Source organism: Periplaneta americana, chromosome 5 (genome assembly GCF_040183065.1).
Source record: "Periplaneta americana isolate PAMFEO1 chromosome 5, P.americana_PAMFEO1_priV1, whole genome shotgun sequence".
Classification (NCBI taxonomy): domain Eukaryota; kingdom Metazoa; phylum Arthropoda; class Insecta; order Blattodea; family Blattidae; genus Periplaneta; species Periplaneta americana.
This window is the reverse complement of record NC_091121.1, coordinates 18,109,191-18,133,746: the sequence shown is the minus strand read 5'-3', so window position 1 is coordinate 18,133,746 and position 24,556 is coordinate 18,109,191. Positions and strand designations below refer to the sequence as shown.

The window sequence follows — 24,556 nt, the reverse complement described above, 5'->3', positions numbered from 1 at the left end:
GAACACCCAGAACTTCTAACATGTAACCCACTAACATATAACAAGAAAATTAGAAACGTGTTAATATTTTCAATTTGATTAAATAAATTCATAGCCTATGTATGAATTAATCAACCTATATTATATTTGTATTCTATAATTTTGAAATATATATTAGTCGTACTTTTCACGTGCGATATTATTCTTCTCTAGTGTTAATATTATATTATATAATTCCATTGCCGCTGTAATTATATTTTAGTTCCTATTTTATTTTACTTATTTTTATTATTATTATTATTTTTTTTTATTATATCTGAACTGCGACCGAGCACGAGCGCTGCTCATTCGGTCTCAAATTTTGTTAATACTACTGTATCTTCTTTTTATATTGCTTGTATTATTTTATTTCTATTTCTCTTGTTTGTTTTGTAATTATATTCTTTATTCTGTATATTTAAATTTAAATAAATAAATAAATAAATAAATAAAATAAACTTCTTGTAACGTAGAGCTTCATGTGGCATGTTCCTTTGTATTTCTCATCATATGTACGCAAAATGAAATAAGATAAACACGTGATGAGGTAGTTTTGAGCAGCTGATTTAAAATGAAACGCGGAGATTGTTATTCTATCCCTACTTTGAGCTTGTTGAATCATCTTAGAGCTTAAAAATAAATCCATGTAGTAAACTTACGTCAGTGTGAACCTGTGAAGTGCTATTAGTTAATGTAATTCAGTACAATAGCATATTTAATTGCTGTGCTCCTCTTGTAGGTATATTTATAATATTAGGTAAAGTAGCTTCACATTCTTTAAAAAAACAAACTTCGCCTTGTGTTGTAATAGGCCTATGTAACAAAATGTGGATGATGCTTCCGAACGCTGCAAGAAATTATTGACTCAGTTGAGCTTTTATAAATGAATCGGTTATTGTTGAAAGGAACTAAGTCCACTTTTTAAAGTTCTGAGGTAATCGGAAAAACTGTTTTGTGGATAATCTATCGAAGATTAAACCAACATATATTGTACACATATTGTAAAACAGTATTTTTCGATTATCTCAAAACTTTAAAAAGTGGACTTAGTTCCTTTCAACAATAACCGATTCAAATATATTTTTTGTTTCCAGTTTAACTGCTCTCACTCTTTTATTATAACTTGACAATATAGAGAAACTTGTGAAATCAAATCGAAGGGTTAGATAAAAAGGAGAACAACTCAAAATTTAAAGTTTTTATGAAATTGAATTTTAAAGTTTCATGTTGTCCGTGAAAAATCCAATGATCATTTAAATAAAATTACTCCAAATTCTTTTAAGGATGTTTCGTATAAACTGTGAGTTTCAATTAGAGTGATGTTAACTGGATTTTTCACAGCAAGATGAAACTTAAAACTGCAGTTATCTTAAAAATTTAAATTATGAATTGTTTCTCCTTTTAACTGCCCCGTCAAAACATAACCAGATTTTTTTTTAAATCGACTTTTTTTTGTCATTATGAGTACTCAGGTAGGGCATAATAAAAACGGTCAACTTCACAGCAAGTACTGCCTTCATTCCAAATAAAATGTCTTTATTCTTATAGATATGCATGTCGTATTGCTCCTCTTCTGCCTTGGTCTTTCGTATCTACTTTGTGGTGGCGAAAACGAGCTGGTACTCTCACCAGAAGATCGCGTCGCAATCGTTACGTCTGTAAAGACATACTTTCGCACAGATTGTGTTTTCTATCTTCAATCATCGCAACATAACACAGGTGAGATTTCGCACAAACTGTGAAAATATATTTCCGATGCGATTATAATAGGCTACATGTCTATTTCATTTGCCTTATTTTATATCTACAACTGTCATAGAAACTGATTATACCTTATTGCATGCTTTCTTATGATTGAAAAAAAAAACATTGTGAGTTTGTAGCTTACTTTCTGTGCTGATTTCAGTAACATTCTTAGTTTCTTTTCTCTTCTTCTTTTATTACAATATTTCCATAAAAAAATCAAGAGGTAATTTTCATTGCGTGCCTTTAAGTTTTCAGGTTCGCACAACTGCTTATGCAGTATATGACAGTAACAACATATTTCTGCTACAAAAAAAAGAGTAATTAGAATAATAGTAGGTGCCAAATCTAGGGAATCATATAACTACAAATAACTACAAATAATGTCTATGGCTCTATGTTTTCATAACAATACAATAACGTATACATTTATGTGAATATTATCCATGATTTCACAGATTTATCTCACTGGAAAAGAATTGTAACAAAACAGAAAATGTCCTCTTTGAAAGAGTTGGTAACTGCGACCTTGTTTCTAAAGCATAACCAAATGGAAATTTTATGCAGGAAGAACAAACCCTTGCTTGTCATCATTACAAGCGACAGCGCAGAAACAAGAATGATGTTACAGGTATGTTGTTATTATTATTATTATTATTATTATTATTATTATTATTATTATTATTATTCATTCATTCATTCATTCATTCATTCATAGTGTTCTACCCAAGGGCAGATCTTTCACTGCAAACCCAGGATTCTTCAAACTTTCTTATTTTCTGCCTTCCTCTTAGTCTCTGCATATAGTGTATAAAATGTTCGCAGTTTTTCTTGGGAAAGGTAAATGCGGTAGCTTCCCGTTGCTTTCCGCACACCACTCTCTCTTTCGAATCTTAAAAGATCCCAGGGGGCCCCCACCGTGGAGGTGAGGAGAGTGGATTTAATTAATTAGGCCCTCCGGACTTAACTGAAATTCATTGCAAGAGTTAAATATCAGTTCTGTCAGAGTCAACCCGATCAGGGACAGAAAAATTCCAATTAGCCTTTGCCCTCTATTATTATAATTATTATTTTCATCGTCATCCTCCTCACAATATTATTATTTCGGCTAATTCATAGATTTCAAAAAGACATGTGACTCGGTTAAAAAAAAAGTTCTATGTAAAATTCTTATTGAATTTGGTTTTCCCAAGAAACTAGTTCGATGAATCAAAATGTGTCTCAGTGAAACGTACAGCAGAGTCCGCATAGCCAAAGTTTCTTTCGGATGCTTTTCCAATTCACTGTTGGCTAAAGCAAGGAGATGCACTATCACCTTTAATTTTTAATTTTGCTCTATGCTCTATGTCATTAGGAAAGTCCAGACTAACAGACAGGGTTTAGAATTCAATGGGTTAGCTTCTATGCGGATGACGTCGATATGTTAGGAGAAAATCCACGAATTATTAAGGAAAACACAGGAATTTTACTTGAAGCAAGTAAAGAGATAGGTTTGGAAATAAATCCCGAAGAGACAAAATATATGATTATATCTTGTGACCATAACATAGTACGAAATGGAAATATAAAAGTTGGAAATTTATCCTTTGAAGAGGCGAAAAAATGCAAATATCTTACAGCAACATTAACCAGATTTAACTATTTTACGCTTCCTTAAATTTGACACAAATTGTATAAATTTAAAGTATATAGCTTACCTGTAGGTAAGATATCCATTTCAAAGTAATACAATATAGCGCTTGAAGAGCTTTCACAACGTATCCATTCTTTACACGATAAATCACTTCTGGTGAGCAGTGTATTCCGTAATCCCAATTCGAGGTCCCTCCACGACGCTGTATCCTATGACAACCTTAATTTCCTTGAAGGATGGTGGCAAATTATAAACATAGAAATGGTCGATTTTGTAAGGGTCTGTAAATTGAGTTTTTTTCGTGCTAGATTGAGCTGTACAGAGCTGTACTAAGCAGTGCATGATTTTCCTCCTGCTTACAGAAGTTAGACTTAGAGAAAATGTCGCAGTATAAATGGCTGCTTCTGTCCGACGCCGAAGACTTCCTAGACGATCTGTTCGCCGGCGTTGACATTCCCTTCGACTGCGAGTTACTGGTGGCACGACGTCATGGTAAGGTCGTACTGCTTACCGAAGTGTACCGCATTAGTCCCACGCATCCACTTCATAAAGCCCACTTCGGCAACTGGACTCCACTTCAAGGTCTCATGTCACAAGCTGCAAGCTTGTACAGGAGGAGAAACAGCTTAAGAGGTCTTCAACTCAAAACTTCAACTATAAACGTAAGTAAACTAATAAACCACATATAACATACAGGTTCACTATTTAGAATTTTAGACTAATGCATTAGGCTGATTTCCGAAGGTTTAATATGATTGAATGCGATCAGTTTTCTGGCCGAAAACGTCCCAAGTGCTGCGTTTATCGTTTGAAGAATTAAAGCCGTTGGTTTTAGACTTACTGTTCGTGAAATACAGGTGAATAAAATTACAACTATACCTCAATGTATTCCTAAGCCTTCCGCTGTTTCTCTGCGAAAGGACGGACGAGGGAAATCCTACTGCATTATTGCGAATAAATTTATTCATAGGAGAAAGGGATAAAATGATTCATGTCGGTAAGTGGACTTTCAAACCAGAGATTAGACTAAGGTAGGTGCATAACGGTCACCAGATTAACTATATCACCGCGATAATTGTAGTAGTCTAACGATCTTACTAATAAAAACTCTACATACAGACGTTTAACTGTCTTATACTTATACAATGAGTAACTCGTTTATACGTCGTGTGTAAATTCCTTACTAATAATCACTACATACGTCATGTATAACAGTATAGCTGTTACACAACTACGTCATAGTTTCGTCATTACTTCGTTACGAAAGGTAATAGAATATCTGAGGTTCTCTATTGCATCCGATAGAGCGCTCTAGTGTGGCGTGTTTAGTATCGATAGTACAACTGGCTCTAATCGATTACCACGCTATATTTTTGTCAAAGAGTACAAGCTACAGCAATATTATTTTAATTATTCTTTGCTCTTTGGTTTGTTCTTCTGTGGTTACAAGGCAACCATCATTATAAAATGACAGTCGATACGAACAGCTGTTAGAGGGGCGGCCATTTTTTCTCTATATACAACGCTTAAACAAGAGGTTTCGTGTATATAACTACTGCAAAGCAATTCCCATTGTATAGTTATAGACTGTTTATACATCCATCGTTTATGCGTGGTTTATTAGTAACTTTTTCTGTCTCAAATCTGCATAAGTCTCGTATAAAAACTATAAACGGTTTATTAGTAAGACTGTAGGAGTATTACTAGAACGGAGCTCATGTTTCAAAGTTGCGCTCGGACGTCGGTTCAAATCCGACTTAAGCTAGATATTTGGTTGAGTTTTACTCGAGGTTCTTTCTGTTAGGTAACCTTTTGACGTTTCTTCGGACCTCACCTCATCTCACTACATCTCGCCAAAATATTGTAAAAAATTGTAGAAAATTGCGAAATTGTAAAAATTGTAAAATATTATAAAAATTGCAAAAAAATTGTAAAAATTGTAATTGTAATCTTGTAAAATTTTGACTTGTTCCACATCTTAAAACTCCATTGCTAATGTAAGATCTGTGGAATATAATAAATGAAATGAAATGTCAGCCAAATGTCGGCTAATCCAGTTGCAAATTCTCCAGATTCATTTCCCCAAAAAATTTGCTGCTTTCACCAATTGTACCGAATGTAGATAAAGGCACAATTGAATAAACCATTTAATTGTATGCATCAACGGATCTCTCCATGCTTTCGGACATCTATACAAGGTCGTGTTAGACAAGAATTTTACATCTGGCTGTTCATCTGCATTTATTAGCACCGAGGATTTTACTGTGTCCATCTTCTTTTTATGTACCGGTACAGCAAACAATAGTGTGTAAGTCCAAGCCTGTGGAGTAACGGTTAGCACGTCTAGCCGCGAAACCAGGTGGCCCGGGTTCGATTCCCGGTCGGGACAAGTTACCTGGTTGAGGTTTTTTCCTGGGTTTTACCTCGCTCCAATATGAGCAAATGCTGGGTAACTTTCGGTGTTGGACCCCGGACTCATTTCACCAGGATTATCACCTTCATCTCATTCAGACGCTAAATAACCAAAGCTGTTGATAAAGCGTCGTAAAATAACCTACTAAAATAAAAAATAAATAGTGTGTAGAATCGAGGTGAATTGCTGTGAAAAATATGCACGGCTGTTTTCTTTCTTTTTCTTTTGGCAACACTGAATGTAATTAAAATTTAAAGTATACGTACTGTTCTCCAATCAGGAGATAAACCGTGAAAGGAATGTGCCTACTATTGCGTCATCTATTGGAGCGAAGTAGATAGATAATATTAGAGTTATAATGTCAGTTTAAAAATCATGCTCTCTCCTGCATATGTTATTTCCTGTACAGAGGGATTAAAAGACCAGGAGGTTAACAGTGATCTAATTTTGTAACTAGGGTAGTATAAAAATATGTATATCAATGTTATGGTTTGTGCTTTGAGAGATAGCCAATAGAGATATGAGTACCCACATGTGTGACCTTATAACACCTTATGACATCAACATTCATTCACAGCATCACCCCGTTCCGTTTCATTCCCTGGAGACTTTCTCGTGGTTGGAGTACAGTATAATACATTGCTGTTTATTATAATATAATAAACAGCAATTGTATATTATACAATATATTTGTCTTAAATTGGCCGATATAATCGTCACTACAAGAATTAACGTATGTAGGTAAATCTGTCAGTCTATTTACGTTACGCATTCTTTCGAGAGGTGACAGATATGGACGTTAAAGTGACAATATGATCAAGCAGATCAATAATAATAGTGTGTCCCAACAAAAGTGAAATTTCACAGCTGTCATGAGTATTCTTTCATAAAAAACACTTAGTAGAATTTGTCTCTAAACTTTGGCAATCACATAATATATATTTTCATTAATACAGGGAACACTCATAAAAATTACGAAATCAATAAACAACAAGCCAGTCAAAGTTGGAGGACACTTTGGAGACGTTTGGCATCTGCTGGAGAACACGCTACAATTCCTGTAAGTGTAAATTCATTATATATTTTATATTTAAGTTCTGTTGTAAACTAAAAGGTCATATTTATTTCCATAGCATTGTTATCTACTTATTGTATTATGCTTGACATGTGTTTTTTTTAGATGAAAGCCTATAATGTGTGTGAATTTGTGAGGAGAGTGTGGAGGGAAGTTCTTCTAAATGTAGGTCATTTAAATAGGACTTCTATACATAATGGTGAAATAATGGTGATATCAATTGAAGACCTCCCCGGAAAATTAATGCAATATGTGACTTAGTTGGAAAGAGTAATTTTGAAGCATTAATTTATAAATAATTGAATCCAATAGCTCAATAAACCTTTATGTTTGATTAATCAAATGGTTCTGATAGTAAATATAGGCCTAAGAAAATATCGCCCTGAAATCATTTTCTTTTCTCCTAAAACGTGTATTATAGATTTGTTTCTGTATTATAGATTTGTTTCTTACACCCTTACTTTATTTTAGTAGGTAATTTTACGACGTTTTATCACCATCTTAGGTTATTTAGCGTATGAATGAAATGAAGGTGATAATACCGGTGAAATGAGTCCGGGGTCCAGCACCGAAAGTTACCCAACATTTGTTCATATTGGATTGAGGGAAAACCCCGGAAAAAACCTGAACCAGGTAACTTACCCCGACCAGGAATCGAACTCGGGCCACCTGGTTTCGCGGCCCACTAACCGTTACTCCACAGGGGTGGATTACACCCTTATTCTGGGAAGGTATTCGATAAATTGTAAATCATAATTGAGGCTTTTCAAACCCGATGAAGCCACATAGATGTTACTGAACATCCCAGACGTCGCTTAGATGGTTTCGATTGCTATCGAGTCTCGCCGCAAGGCAACCTCCGTGTAACAGCGAGAATACCCCAAGAAGTCAACAGGTTAAGATAAATGATAGTTTCCTTCTGGCGACGATTTTCGGCATCACAAAAAAACTCGTGCTTCTTCACCTGAAAACGTAAGTTTCTGATGGCACAAAATTATGCCAGGGACAGCTTTCTTTTACATGCACTAGGCTCACAGTTTTATCGCCTTTCTCTGAAAGCACATTGCCCTTTAAAATCCAAAGTCCTCGTCCAAGTTTGGAGTAGAGCATCTCAGACACAATTGTCAACGTGTCATACTGATGCAAATGACACATTGTGGTATTTTGCTTTCTTTACTGTAAACTAATTCAATAAAGTTTATAAATCTTACGGGAAGAGTTGGGTAGTATCGGACATCGGGTAATATCGGACAGTAAGTTTCTTTCATCTACCACCAGATGGTAGTACGTGAATGACATGGTTACGTTTCTGTGATGTCGCAAACAGAAACGTAACCATACCATTCAGGTACTACCATCTGGTGGTAGATGAAAGAAACGCACTGTCCGATATTACCCGATGTCCGATACTACCCAACTCTCCCCTATATTAGCTTCGGAAACCTGTACTACCTAATAAAGAACACACGCCCTCTATTTTACCATTCATTCATTCATTCATTCATTCATTCATTCATTCATTCATTCATTCAATGTTCTGCCTAAGGGCAGGTCTTTCACTGCAACCCCTGCTTTCTCCAATCTTTCATTTTTTCTGCCTTCCTTTTTGTCTCATAAGATCCATTATCTTATTGTCGTCTATCATCTGATATCTTCTCCTGCCCCGAACTTTTCTCCCGTTCACCATTCCTTCCAGTGCATCTTTCAGTAGGCAGTTTCTTCTCAGCCAGTGACCTAACCAATTCCTTTTCCTCTTCCTGATCAGTTTCAGCATCATTCATTCTTCACCCACTCTTTCCAACACGGCTTCATTTCTTATTCTGTCTGTCCATTTCACGCGTTCCATTCTTATCCATATCCACATTTCAAATGCTTCTATTCGCTTCTCTTCACTTCATTGTAATATCCATATTTCGGCCCCATACATGCCACACTCCACACAAAAAACTTCACTGGTGTCTTCCTTAGTTATTTTTTCAGAGGTCCGCAGAAGATGCCATTGAGAATTACATATGGAGAGCTGAAGAGTCTAAAAATGAAAAAAAGAAAAAATAGTACCATGGTGCCATTAAAAAAACTGAATCCAAGGCAAGGCTATTATAATTGGAAAATATAGTTTTTGAAAACATGTTCAAAATATTCCTTCCTCACCCCTGTAAATTTGTAGTGTAGAATTTCTTCATATTAAAAATATAATTTTTCTTACTTTTTACTCACACCGTTTATGTATGTAATGTATGTATGTATGTATGTATGTATATATGTATGTATGTATGTATGTATGTAATACACTTTGAGGTGTCACAGTTTTATTCGTTTTTGTTGACCCGACACATTGTTTTCTCGAAATCTTTGAACATAAGGACTCTATCCATCAAGAATAGACTTTACGTTGGTGGATCTTTACTCGTATATAAGACTGATGTAAAAGCATAAGCATGAGTTCACAACAAACACATGCATCGCTGTTTACATGGCAGCTCTTCGGTTTCTAGTTCGGATTTCTACACACCTCAGAATCTGTGGTACGGGGCTGACCAAGGCAACGGAAGCTGGACTGGAGTGGTCGGCCAGGTCTTGAACAGGGAGGTCGAGGTTACAAATGCCGACCTCATTGTCAACAAGCCTCGGTCTGAAGTCGTTGCGTTTATAAGTCCGATCGAACTTGACAGGTACCCAATTATATCACTAAAACTAAGTTATTTACACTAGTTTCTTCTCAGATATAGTATATACACAATTATTTATTTATTTATTTATTTATTTATTTATTTATTTATTTATTTATTTATTTATTTATTTATTTATTTATTTATTTATTTATTTATTTATTTAATTATTTATTCGTTTATTCCTTTATTCTTTAATTTATTTACTTACTTATTTTTTATTTATTTACTTGTTTATTTGTTTATTTATTTATTTGCTCATTTAGTATATATTTGTTTACAGTATTTATTTATTTGTTTAATCTTTATTCGTTCATTTATTTGCTTGTTTATTTTTTATTTATTTACTTTTTCATTTGTTTATTTATTTATTTGCGTATGTAGTATGTATTTATTTATAGTATTTATTTATTTGTTTATTCTTTATTCGTTCATTTATCTGTTTGTTTATTTTTATTTATTTACTTGCTTATTTATTTACTTGATTATTTAGTTATACATTTGGTTATTTAATATGTAGGCCTATTTATTTATTTGTTTATTCCTTATTCGTTCATTTATTTGCTTGTTTATTTTTTATTTATTTACTTTTTAATTTGTTTATTTATTTGCTTATTTAGTATGTATTTATGTATAGTATTTATTTATTTGTTTATTCTTTATTCGTTCATTTATTTGCTTGTTTATTTTTTATTTATTTACTTTTTATTTGTTTATTTATTTATTTGCTTATTTAGTATGTATTTATTTATAGTATTTATTTATTTGTTTATTTTTTATACGTTCATTTATTTGCTTGTTTATTTTTTATTTATTTACTTTTTATTCGTTTATTTATTTATTTGTTTATTTTAATTTATTTACTTGTTTATTTATTTACATGTTTATTTATTTATTTGCTTATTTAGTATGTAGGCCTATTTATTTATAGTTTTTATTTATTTGTTTATTCTTTATTCGTTCATTTATTTGCTTGTTTATTTTTTATTTATTTACTTTTTTATTTGCTTATTCATTTATTTCCTTATTTAGTATGTATTTACTTATAGTATTTATTTATTTGTTTATTCTTTATTCGTCCATTTATTTGCTTGTTTATTTTTTATTTATTTACTTTTTTATTTCCTTATTTATTTGCTTACTTAGTATGTAGGCCTATTTATTTATAGTATGTATTTATTTGTTTATTCTTTATTCGTTCATTTATTTGCTTGTTTATTTTTTATTTATTTACTTTTTTATTTCCTTATTTATTTGCTTACTTAGTATGTAGGCCTATTTATTTATAGTATTTATTTATTTGTTTATTCTTTATTCGTTCATTTATTTGCTTTTTATTTTTTATTTATATACTTTTTATTTGTTTATTTATTTATTTGCTTATTTAGTATGTATTTATTTATAGTATTTATTTGTTTATTCTTTATTCGTTCATTTATTTGCTTGCTTATTTTTTATTTATTTACTTTTTTGTTTCTTTATTTATTTATTTGGTAACACTACATTGCATTTCCATGTTTACGTATAGTATTCGAATGTGATATAAGACAATTTCTTTTTCTTGCAGGCAGATTTTGGTAATTAAGCTTCCCGATACCAAAGACTTGGTGTGGGACAGCTTCCTGAAGCCGCTGAACCCTGAACTCTACGCTGTAGTTCTCCTGTGTATCGTAATATTCTCCATCAGCTTATCCTACTCGAAAAAGTTGCTGCAGAAAGTGAAGCCTCGCTACATTGTCGCCTCGATGGTTGATGTCAATGCATTCAGTTTTCCGCATGCCTTGCTCTCCACTTTCGGCGTATTTTGTTCCCAAGGTGATGTTTTCGGTCTCAAGAACATTTTGCTCTTATTTCAACAAGAATGAAACATAAATACAGGATGGAAGTAATATAGCTGTACAGATTTTAACAGTTCATTCCTTGGATAGAGTGCAATAAAAAAATTTTAATACCATATTAGTCACAAATGAATAACTTTGCCAGAAAAAATAATTTTCCCCTAAATGATAACACTGTTTTACTCAAGTACTATCGATACGATTCTGATCTTCACTCTTTTCATTAGAGAAACTGATAACTAGACAGTGGATGCGGGATGACTTAAGGAAAAGTGAAGTTGTTTCGTATCAGAGTATATGGCACGTGCCGCGCCGTCCTTCTTTTGTGTACCTGGCGAGTATAGCAGAGTACAAAACGAAGAACCCCGATGCGTTCATAGTAACATTGCAACGCAATGTGTGCAGTTGTGTTATCCTGCTCAAGTATTTAGTACGCGTTGAATATTTTGTGCTGATCCATTCATAATTAAGAAGTATGAGAGTGACATTTTATGTATTAACGAAGACAATATCGTGTGTAATATATGCAAAATTGAAATAAAAACCAAAACAACTCAGGCTATAGAGAAACAATGCAACAGTACATCGCACAGGAAATGCGTTGAAATGAAATCTGAGGAACCATCTACATCATCATCATCATCATCATCATCATCATCATCATTTAGTTGTGCGGGTCTAACGACATTTGCAACATGATACTCAGTACAAATATTCCTCTAAAGAAATTGAGTGATCCCCATTTTAGAGGGTTTCTTCAGAAATTCTCTCGATACAAAAACTGTTTAAGCATTAGGCGAAAACAATTCAGCTTCGACAACTTACCAGAATATATCGTCGTTTACTGCAACTCTAGTAATTGCATCATTGATGACGAGGACTGAACCTTGCAAGGTATGTACTACAGTACGTTATTTTTCTTTTCCTTCTGACTGTACGGAGATACAGTAGCATGTTGATGTCGTCTGTTTACGTTTAATACCTGTTCAGCCAATGGTCTGAATGAAAAAATATAACATAATAAAGTAAATGTGCACTTACATTCAACGATAAGTCATCCCGCATCCACTGTCTACTGATAACGAATGATTTAGGCCTATCCCTTTGCAGTTTTTCAATAAAATGAACGGTTTTCTTGTCAGTGAAATAAAAATATTACAACGAATCATTATTTTCTGCCATTAAGAAAGTCTGGAAACCCTGCTGGAGTGATAAGGGACGGAACTTCGCTGCTCAGACGGAGTGCGTGGGTGCTTTTATACGTGTTCCGGCGATGCGCTGTTGCCAAACTAAGCATAATAGGTTTTTATTTATTTTAATTTATACCATTGTCCCCTTCAACCTGCACAGTTATATCGTTTCCATGCTAATAGCATTTTTGTTACAAAGAAAACGCGTGAATAATGTGATAATATTTTAAGATATTATGAAGACGTTGGTTTACATATTTGTTAATAACCTAAACGTTATGTATCCGCAGGCTATATCAGAAATGTTGTGTATGTTGGTAGAATTAGATTGTGTTCATTGTTTTATGTGCGTTGTTATGAGTAGGTATATATTTATATATTCCATATACAGGGTGGAAGCAAAATAACCTTGCAGATTGAAAGGGACGATAGGATACACTTAAATGAATAGAAAACCTATATTACGTTTTGTGATTAAATGCACGATTAATTAGAAAATTAAGGTTGAAGTGTCAGCAGCTCGACAACGTCGCCGCCGCTAACACACATTTCTCGTGATACAGATGTAAGAGGTCAACGAACTCGGTAACTCGGTGTGTCTCGCTAGATGAGCTGTTCTCTGGCGCTGTATAGCGGCCAAACTGGCAACGCGCAGCGGCTTGGATTTGGAGTTTTTTAAAATTAGATTTACACGAAAACTCTCCACAATATTGAAAACGACAGAGGGATAAATTATTCTTTATTACTTTTTCTATCGATATGGACAAAAATCACGATCCTACTCGCAATAGTTACCGAAAAAGAGGTTGTTGAACTTTTGAGAAAAAACTTTTTTTCTGAAAAATCTATTAACTTTCCACGAATATGATATTATAAGTTTTATTACTAACAACATGACTATTCGCTCTGAAAATCTGCAAAGCTATTTCACTTCCACCCTGTATAATATATACATACATATATTATATATACGTAGGGAAGATGACGTTCAACACGACACACCGTGTAGACACAAAATCTGCTTGCATCTATTTGAACGTGTGTTTTCAACCTGATTTTTTCAATAGTCTCCCCAGATTGTATGCGTACGCATAAGGAAAATTGAACCGTATAGACACAGCTTTAGAGTAGAATAGAATGGAATAGAAATCTCTCACTTGTAATATAAATATAATATAAAATAAAGCACCCTGTAGATTAAATTGAATGATATTAGTTCGTAAATTATTACATTTTCGCAAAGACTTTATCTCTTAAATAGATCTAAATAGATAAAAATATCCTAGTCGTTACAATTTAACTCGAGGCTACTGCTGCAGAAACTTTAGTATATTTTAAATATTTATAATTTGGGCCTAAATATGTATTACATCACTACTGCATTGATTAAGGCTGGTTGAGTGGAAGAGAAGGCCTTGAGGCCTCATCTCTGCCAGCGACAGAATAAAATATTCTACATTCTGTATTATTTTTTATGTTATTGTTTATATTTTCACACAAATGCAAAACTTACGAAATATTCGGTTATGTACGCAACCAAAAAAAAAAAAATTCTTCGGTACGTGACTCTGGTTATCTAACGACTGTATTCAGGTAGATGTTCTTCTCACAGTGACAGTTTAATTACTTTCAGAATTGTGGGTAGGAAGCCATCAACTCAAACTCCAGGGTAATATTATTTTTTATGCTCGACCATGCCGAAATGTAGTAATTATACACCTGGTAGCAGTCCTTTAATGCATGTCATTAAAGTATACATATTCATTAAAGTTCAGGTTTTCGATTATTCTCGGATATGCAATCGAAATACAACGAGGGAAACGTCACGGAGCTCCGATATTTAATTCTTAATTATGTTACTTTTACGATATGTTTCGACTTTCTTACGTTCAAATTAATTCAAACATCTCTAGAGGTTTTGGCCAAGAAATTGGGAAAATGAACCACTGTGCGGAGGCTGGAAATCCAATACTGTCGCAGAAGGTTATGTTCTGTTACTATAATAATTAGCGTTAATTGTAAATAATATTCAAATAAATTCAATTTGTCATCTCGTTTTTCAATTCTAAATAAATTTCCAGGTTACATCAAAATTAGTTCATGTTATTCTCTAGATTACATCAAGGCCAATAACATTATTGTTCTTCGGAAAAAATCAATACTTTCGCGTCTGCGCACATCTCACAATTTACGAGCTATGCACAAGGTCACTTCCGATCTTCAGTCAGATACAAATAAAATGAATACTTCTGAATAATTTCAAGTTAGAAATATGGTCGAGCATGAAGCGGTCGGCTTCGTTGGGGCGCCGAAATATGCAGCGGTCGTCTGTCGTCGTCGCCCTCGGCTGCCAGCTCAGTCGTATATGGAAAGTATCTCAAGGATGGCACGTCGATGTCAATAATTAACTACGTACACTGATTAATTTGGGCGCCAGCCTCCTCGAGATTACTCCGGTAGAGGATGAGGTCCCAGGTCAGCTGCAAAAACGGTCGGGACATGGGGTTTGGGAGACGTGCTCGTAGGTTGAAATGATGTAGGCGCACACCAGAAGTTGTTGGTAAGAACTATGAAAACGTTTATTATTATTAAGTGTTCGTTTCAGATTAGCAGAAATGCGCGTCCAAGTGTATAATATCTCGCTCTCACTTCCCGCAAGTTGGTATACTAATTTCTGAGTTCACGTAATTATATATTTTGTACTATAAAACACCAGTAATATAACGGACAGTTGATAACGTGATGAGAGGAAAGAATTCAGACTTATAATAATAATACAACACACGACTTCTTACTACACCCACTAAAAAATTCTAAGTCCGTAAATTGTTATACTTCCGAGTTAGGTTTGCCGAGAATATGTGGAGTGCAACTTCTCCGTACGCGTTCTATATGCCTTCTCTCCATCTGCCAAAACTATCCTCTACTTTCAACCACCAAACATAGAATTTCGCCCTCCTATCTATACATCACGTGTCTCTATTAAGAATCCTGATTGGCCATGATTACACTTACGTCACTTAAGACGCGTTCTTCAAAAATTGTTCGTTAACTAGAACATCTCCTGTTTCCGGCGTCCTGACAATTCTCTGACATATACCAGATCATCTCTTTTGGAACCTGGCTTGGCGTCATCTTACTGACCACCCGCAGGCAAAGTCCATACATTCCCTCATCAGTCAACTCCACGCCTGGACACATGTTTCCTGTCCGCCTAACTTCCTTTCGGCCTTCCTGTCCACCTGTTACTTCCGTCTCAGATTTTGAAACTAACTTACACGTCCGCGCATCCTATCCATATAAGAATATTAACACGAAATACTAATCTAATGAAAATCTCCTCATCCTATACGAGGAACCGTCTCAAGCATAAAAAGTCGTATGAAACTTGCCCATAATGGTAATTAAGACGCTCGTATGGAAATTATGAAACTCGCTTGCGCTCGTTTCATAAACAAACATACTCGCGTCTTAATTTCTATCATTATAGGCTCGTTGCATAATGTACTATTAATTCCATTTAATGGAGCGGAAGTATTGGAATATAAAAACATAAACTAACGTCGTTAGATAGAGAATTAATACAATGATTGATGTGATAGTAAATAATAAGTTCTGTTTCTTAAAGTTGACATAAATTCCTGCAGGTCACGACGAGGCACCCAACTTCCTGTCCACTCGCCTCATACTGTTGGCCGCTTATGTGACGGCGGTCGTCATAGTGACCAGCTACTCGGCATGTCTCTTGTCTTTTATCATGACAAAAGTTTACGGTCTTCCATTCAACAATTTTGAAGAGTTCCTGAAGGATGGCACATATCAACTTGAAATATTAGCCCAGAGTAGCACCCTGATGTACTTCAAGGTAAGCGTATAGTCTCAAAGACGATGCAAATTTCCGTTCAAATATTTAGACTGGGTTCCTAAATTGGAAGAAGAAAACCATGAAAGACAAAACATCACCACCACCACCACCATCATCATCATCATCATCACCATCATCATCATCATCATCATCACATTTACAAATTCAGGTAAGCCTACCGTATTGTATGGGCTACTGTTTGAGAAGTAAGATTAAAGATGGAAATATTATTGTTATATGATAAAAAAATAACAGTTGTAAAAGTCGTAAAGCGTATTAGAAAACTTGTCTCAGATTTCTGACACCGAATTTTTCTTTTTATAATTTGCAGACGTCTCAAAACATGCTGATGAAGACGATATATCGGAAAATGATCGCACCTCACGAGTCCACACTACCGAAGAGTATAACGGAGGGCTTACACAGAGTGTGCGCGAGACGCAAGGTAGCAACGGTAAACTTCGAGTCTTTCCTGTCGTCGAACATCAGAAAGCTTAACTGTACCCTACAGAGAGTCCCTCATGCCTTCATGGCGGCGAGCAAGTCCATGGCGACGAGAAAGAACAGCCCTTACCGGGGAATTCTCAAAGTGACGTAAGTTCAAATTATGTATGTATTTAATCTTAGCATGCAGGCTTTCACGGCCGGTGTCTAGTTGAAACAGAGCTTCCGGGCTAAGATGCCGTGGTCTACTGGTGCTGACGTTACCAGAAAACCCACCCACACCGATAGATACCTACACAAGAGCTCAAACCATCATCCTGGTCAAAAACGAGCCATGATGAAGACTCTGATTGAGCGAGCGCAGAAAATCTCAGAACCACAACATCTCCGACAAGAAATGGCCCACTTAAGAGCTGCGCTAAGCAGTAACGGGTACTCAGCTCCGGAGATTAGGAGGGCCATGCATCCCAGGAGAGATCTGAACGGGCCATCGCAAAGCCACACTCTAGTCCAGCAGAAGAAGAAGGGCACGGTCTTCCTCCCGTATCATCAGAATGTCACGGACCGGATCGGCAAGATATTAAAACGGCACGATGTAGACACGGTTTTCCTGCCGACCCAACAAGTCCGTAACATGCTGAGATCGGTAAGGGACAAGAGAGACAAGTTGGTTGCCGCAGGTGTATACAGGATTCCGTGCTCCTGCGGTGCCGTATTCATAGGCACTACACAACGTAGCGTCAAAACTAGACTAGTGGAACACGAACGGAACTGCAGATTGGGACAGCTGGATAAATCTGCAGTGGCGGAACATGCGTTTCAGGATGGGAGGCACGACATACAGTTCCGAGAAACAGACATCCTCAGCAACACGTCCAATTACTTCCCCCGCCTATTCAGGGAAGCGATTGAAATCCATAAACATCCAAACAATTTCAACCGTAAAGAAGAGGGTCTGAAACTTAACAACTGCTGGCATCCTGTCCTGAAACGGACTCGTACAAAACCTGTGCACAGCGACGGTACGACGGATGGAAACCGAAATCCTGCGAGTGCTGTCCGCCACGATATTGGAACACAACAACCAGCCCAAGGCCACCGCATTCTAGCGAGCGCGGACCGCCGCAACAACTGTGCGCCACGACCAGCCCAAGGTCACCGGGACCGAGCAGGTGCGAGCCGCCGCGACCAATCAACGCCACGGCCAGTCCAAGGTCACGATCTGACGGGCGCGGACCGCCGCGACAACGGAACACCAAGTCTCGGCGCTATAAATAAGGACGAGCAACCAGTCAGGTCATCATTTCGGCTTCCCCTTCAAAATTTTCTAGAGCTCCTTCAGGGGAGCAGCGTAACCCGGAGTGAGACTAGTGGCCAACAGGCTTGGAGCTCACATATTTAGTTTTGTACAGCCCCCAACCCCTTGCAAGGACGCGTTTTGCGTACCTTTTAAATTTTCCTCCCAATTCTCCTTCGATTTTTCGAGTCAGGTCATCAGTTGCTACAGGTATCCCGAGCAGAAGACTTCGACCGAGGATACCTAACCACTGAAGATGTCTGCCGTAGAAGTAGACGAAACGTCTGGTAACGTCAGCACCAGTAGACCACGGCATCTTAGCCCGGAAGCTCTGTTTCAACTATGTATGTATTTATTTATTTATTTATTTATTTATCTATTCTTTTATTTATTTACTACTTTTATTTATTTATCATTTATTTACTTATTTATTTATTTACTTATGTATTTATTTATTAACTTATTTACTTATGTATTTATTTATTTAAACCTTTATTCGTTAATTTATTTATTTGCTTATTTATTTTTTTATTTATTACTTGTTTATATGCTTATTTATTTATTTATTTATTTATTTAGTTATGTATTTTATTTATTTATTTGTTTATTTATTTATTTCTTTATTTACTTATTTAGTATTTATTTATTTAGTTAGTTACTTGATTAGTAATTTACTTATTTGGTAATTTATTTAGTTAGTTAGTTAGTTAGTTAGTTAGTTAGTTAGTTAGTTAGTTAGTTAGTTAGTTAGTTAGTTAGTTTCTTATTTTCTTATTTATTTATTTATTTATGTACTCACTCGCTTACCTACTTATTTAGGCCTGTTTATTCATCTGTTACTATGTATTTGTTATGTAATTATTTATTATTTATTTATTTATTATTTGTTTATTTATTTATTTATTTATTTATTTATTTATTTATTTATTTATTTATTTATTTATTTATTTTGTATTTACTCGCTTACCTACTTATTTAGGCCTGTTTATTCATCTGTTAGTATATATTTATTTACTTATTTATATATTTATTTATTTATTTATTTGTTTCTTTATTTATTTATTTATTTATTTATTTATTTATTTATTTATTTATTTATTTATTTATTTTGTATTTACTCGCTTACCTACTTATTTAGGCCTGTTTATTCATCTGTTAGTATATATTTATTTACTTATTTATTTATTTATTTATTTATTTGTTTATTTATTTGTTTATTTATTTATTTACTTATTTATTTTGTATTTACTCGCTTACCTACTTATTTAGGCCTGTTTATTCACCTGTTAGTATATATTTATTTACTTATTTATTTATTTATTTATTTATTTATTTATTTATTTATTTATTTATTTATTTATTTATTTATTTATTTATGTATTTATTTATTTATTTTGTATTTACTCGCTTACCTACTTATTTAGGCCTGTTTATTCATCTGTTAGTATATATTTATTTACTTATTTATTTATTTATTTACTTTTTATTTATTTATTTATTTATTTACAATGCTTCTTTATTAATTCATTAATATTTATTTAATTGATGAACTAGTGGACTTACTCGTGTTAAATATGTAATATTTGTCCGGCTTACAGCTGTTTCAGTGCTTGACGCACCATCTTCAGAGCCTACTAGATCGCGGCGTCATCTCGAACTACTCTGCCTGTTAGGAGGGTGTGTTTTATTGTTGGAAGGTGTTGAAGTATGGAGTCGAATAATGTGTGTGTACTGAAAAGAAATCATCGAAATCACAGACATCATAACAAAGCAAAACTATTTCACACACAACAACAAATACTACACCCAAACAGAAGGACTGCCAATGAGATCACCCATATCCAGGATACTAGCAGAGATATTTTACACAACATAGAACAAACATGCATACTCAACAATGAACACAACAAATATGCAGACAACATAATATACTGGCACAGATATGTAGACGACATACTCATACTATACAAAGGAAACAAAAGACAAATACACAAACTACACCAATACATAAACAAATTACACCCAAAACTTCAATACACACTAGAACTTGAAAACAACAACTCCATAAATTTCCTAGACATCACCATAACAAAAATCGACAACAAACACACCTTCAAAATATACAGGAAACCAACCACCAACACCACACACATACACAACACATCTAACCACCCCATACAACACAAACAAGCTGCATTCAGGACAATGGTACACAGATTACTCAACATACCCATGAACCAACAACACTACAATGAAGAAGTGAACACAATCAAATACATAGCACAAGAAAACGGATACAATCCAAACATAATAGACAACATCATAAGGAAGACAAAACAAAAACTTAACAAACACAAAATGCACAAAACACAACACAAACACAAGAACACAAGAAGTACATCACACTAACATATGAAAACAAAAGCACACATAAGATCGCATCTTCATTCAGGAAGCAGAAATACAACATAACACACAGAACGGAAAACACACTACAAAGACATCTCAACACACAAAAAACACAAACAAATAAATACGACCACACAGGTGTATACAAACTCAAATGTAATAGTTGCGACAAGTTCTACATAGGACAGACAGGCAGATCATTCCAAACACGCTACAAAGAACACATTAAAGCTATAACCAGAGGACACAATACATCTACATACGCCGATCACATAACCAATACTAACCATACATACAATAACATAAATACGGACATGGAAATCCTACACACACAACCCAAGAACCAAAAACTCAACACACTAGAACAATACGAAATATACAAACACACTAAAACACACCCCGATCAAATCCTCAACACTTAGATCAATTTCAGTACACACACACACACACACTATTTGACTCCATACTTCAACACCTTCCAACAATAAAACACACCCTCCTAACAGGCAGAGAAGTTCGAGATGACGCCGCGATCTAGTATGCTCTGAAGATGGTGCGTCAAGCACTGAAACAGCTGTAAGCCGGACAAATATTACATATTTAACACGAGTAAGTCCACTAGTTCATCAATTAATTATATTCAAGTGTTAAAAGTGGTGTACGCAAGATTCAAAATGGAATATTTATTTGTTTATTTATTCAATAATTTATTCATTAATTCTACTTGTAACTTGTACTAACCGATGACGCTCTTTTACAGATTAAACAACATGGTTCGTAGTGGTATAATACAAGTCATCCATGAACGGAATTTCCCTGACAAATTTACAGTCTCTGAAGAAGAATTTGTCAGTGTGTCACTCATAGACGTGATTCCTATCATCTCTGTCCTGGCGGTGGGAATTGTGGCTGCCATCATGTTGTTGTTAGTTGAGCGACTCATCGCCAAGAACTGTGTCGTGAAGAACAAAGAGGTAAAAGGAAGCTAAGATAATTATGTGACCTTAACACTGCTATTTTAATAGTGTGATGTATGTAAAAAAAATTAGGATGGGACCGACACGTAGTTCATAAATATAGCGTAATTTACACTTTTTATACGGAGTATAATGGGAAATTTTTGTGAAACTACAAAAATGATTTAGAGATTTTAACGGATAACCATAGTTTCAATTTTCTTTTCTATAGCTATATTGGACACTGTAACGATTCAAACTGATACCATGCATTTGAAGTAGCAAATAAAAGAATATTGAGTTTTCTCACATCAAAGAAAGAATAAAAATGCAGAAAATACATGAAGAGAATAGTATGGCTGGTCATGAGAACTTCAATTGATAGATTTCCAGTCTTCCTTAGCGCTAAAATGTTTATTTCGAAAGGAGAAATTCAGTCTTTGGGAAGCAGAAGATACAAAAATGTTTCAAATACTAGGGAATATTTCTCTCACATGTGTAGCTATATTCGGGACGACCTACCTCTGCGGAAAAAAAAAAAAAAACTTTCTCACTATTAATTTATTAAATCATATCTAAGGGACATCTCTTTAGACATCGATGAAATTTTGAATAACATTCAAGTTCAAGGATCTCATTACTCTTGTGAGTGTTTAAAAATGTGTACTTCATTTGTTATTTAATTTATTTAATATATATTCATTTTATCCAATAGTGTTCCTGAGAAATTTTATCTTGAAACACAAATTTTTATAACATTAAACAGAAAAATTATTTAAATAATTTCATACAGTATATAAAACTAAATATAAATATTTACATACGGAATACTAAATAAATTAATTAAATAAATTTTACAAGAGAAAGAGTTTGTCCAAAGTACAGGACTCGGGAAGAGTACCCAAAACGCTCATTGCATTTCCGCGTTGAATTGCAATACTTAAACGTTGACGCAGATAAGTAGTGCAACGACGATCACCAGTAATGGAGATCAAAATTTGGCGATCTGAGATACCAAAACTTTAGCGTCATGACTCCAAGGACCGAAGATCTCCACAGCAAAGGAGACAAAGATATAATTGTCTAAAAGATGAGCATATTTATTGACTTTTTTTTTTTCACGGCTAATTCAGCAGCAGATACTGCGCGTCTGGAGGTATTCGGCAAGTGAGATGGAGCTATTCGACTTCATGGTACTCACTCACTTAAATTACATGTGGACGGGGCTCACAATCTTAAAAAGTTTGAGAACTCCTGATCTAAGGTATTTCATGGGCAGTGTAGCCAACCTATAGTTTGTGCAACTCTCGGAACCTAGGTAGTACAAGTCTTGGACCCACTCGGTATGTTTACATTAGCCCCAGTAAAATTAAACCGTTACTCGGATCTCAGTTGGCATGCAGCCTTTTTTAATCAGAGAGTGTTAAATGTATTCTTATTTCTAGAAGATACAGATTTAAGATGGAATTAATCACCCCTATGATGCTGTATAATGAAGGACGAGGATGAGTATAATATAATTTATGCTCGACCATGCCGAAATGTACTAATTATACACCTGGTAGCAGTCCTTTAATGCATGTCATTAAAGTACACCTACTCATTAAAGTACAGGTCTTCAGCCAATGATAACTCAGCTTACATGTGTTCAGCCAATGACAAGTCAGCTTTGTACCGTTATAAAACCGCAAGTATCGATTATTCTCGGATATGCAATCGAAAGAGAATTAGCAAAAATTCACGGAGGCTGGAAATCCAATACTGTCGCAGAAGGTTATGTTCTGTTACTATAATAATTAGCGTTAATTGTAAATAATATTCAAATAAATTCAATTTGTCATCTCGTTTTTCAATGTCGAATTCAATAATCAAGGTTATAATATTATAATATTATCAAGTTTAACGGGACTACGTCAAGGTCAATGACATTATTGTTCCTCGGAAAAAAGCAATACTTTCGCGTCTGCGCACATCTCACAATTCACGACCTAGAACAAGGTCACTTCCGATCATGTCAGATACAAATAAAATGTATACATCTGAATACCGGTAATTTCAAGTTAGAAATATGGTCGAGCATAAAAAGTCGTATGAAACTCGCCTATAATGGTAATTAAGAAGCTCGTATGAAAATTATGAAACTCGCTTGCGCTCGTTTCATAAATATCCATACTCCATTCTTAATTACTATCATTATAGACTCGTTGCATAATGTACTATTATCGGTCCTACTTTCAGATTCAGAGGACATCATCAGGCGAGAAGGCAACAGCCATTTGCACCTGACGGCAATAACTATACGTGGACGATAAAAATGCCCATTATAACTTTGGCCATGATATTAATCAGTCGAATGTCATAAATTATCCTATGACTAGCAAACTGTGTGTGATTTATTTAGCTACCCGAAGGAAACATGCTTTATATCTTTTGTTTGGAAAGCCCATCATCGGGTTTGAACTCATATTGGGAATTTAAATTTTTTTCTCATCACTAATAACTCTATAAAGACTGATAAAGATAAGATTTTAGTTGTGTCCGCTTGGAGATGCATCTGTAAGTGTGCGTAAGAATTGCAATTTAATTATAATTATGTGAACTTTATTGAAACAGCAGCCCAATGTATGCTTGGAACATTGTTCAAAGACATCGCATTACAGAATTTTGCAATAAAATATAATTAATGAACTAATCATTCGTTCCCAATTTCTGCATTAACTTAAACTTGTATTAGGCCTATATGCAGGTAAACTTCTCTGTAAATGAATTTGTATTTATGCTGTAGCTGAAACTATAAGCGAGTTGGTAACTTGGTAATACTGAAGTAGCGAATCAGAGGGCTATGTTACCAGCAGGTAAGTTTGTTTTTATGTATTATTTTCGGTGAACGAAACGATTGTTACAGCGGTCTTAACGGTTGCTATTTACACAATCGCATGCGAGTTCTAATAATGCACCAGCAAATAATTTACAGAATGACATATATTGTATTCCTGTAAATTTGTC

The 24,556-nt window shown here is 34.6% G+C and overlaps 1 protein-coding gene across 1 annotated transcript in view; it reads left to right on the top strand.

Moving 5' to 3' along the window:
* Positions 1-24,154, top strand: part of LOC138700575 (probable glutamate receptor) — a 65,752-nt gene extending 41,598 nt beyond the window's left edge. The window contains exons 2-9 of the mRNA XM_069827157.1: positions 3,757-4,056; positions 6,764-6,867; positions 9,378-9,554; positions 11,119-11,366; positions 16,227-16,444; positions 16,776-17,038; positions 21,355-21,568; positions 23,789-24,154. Of these exons, the coding sequence (XP_069683258.1) occupies positions 3,757-4,056; positions 6,764-6,867; positions 9,378-9,554; positions 11,119-11,366; positions 16,227-16,444; positions 16,776-17,038; positions 21,355-21,568; positions 23,789-23,836 (1,572 nt within the window). The 3' untranslated portion in view covers positions 23,837-24,154. The remainder of the gene's footprint in view (positions 1-3,756; positions 4,057-6,763; positions 6,868-9,377; positions 9,555-11,118; positions 11,367-16,226; positions 16,445-16,775; positions 17,039-21,354; positions 21,569-23,788) is intronic.
* The last annotated feature ends 402 nt before the right edge of the window (positions 24,155-24,556 follow it).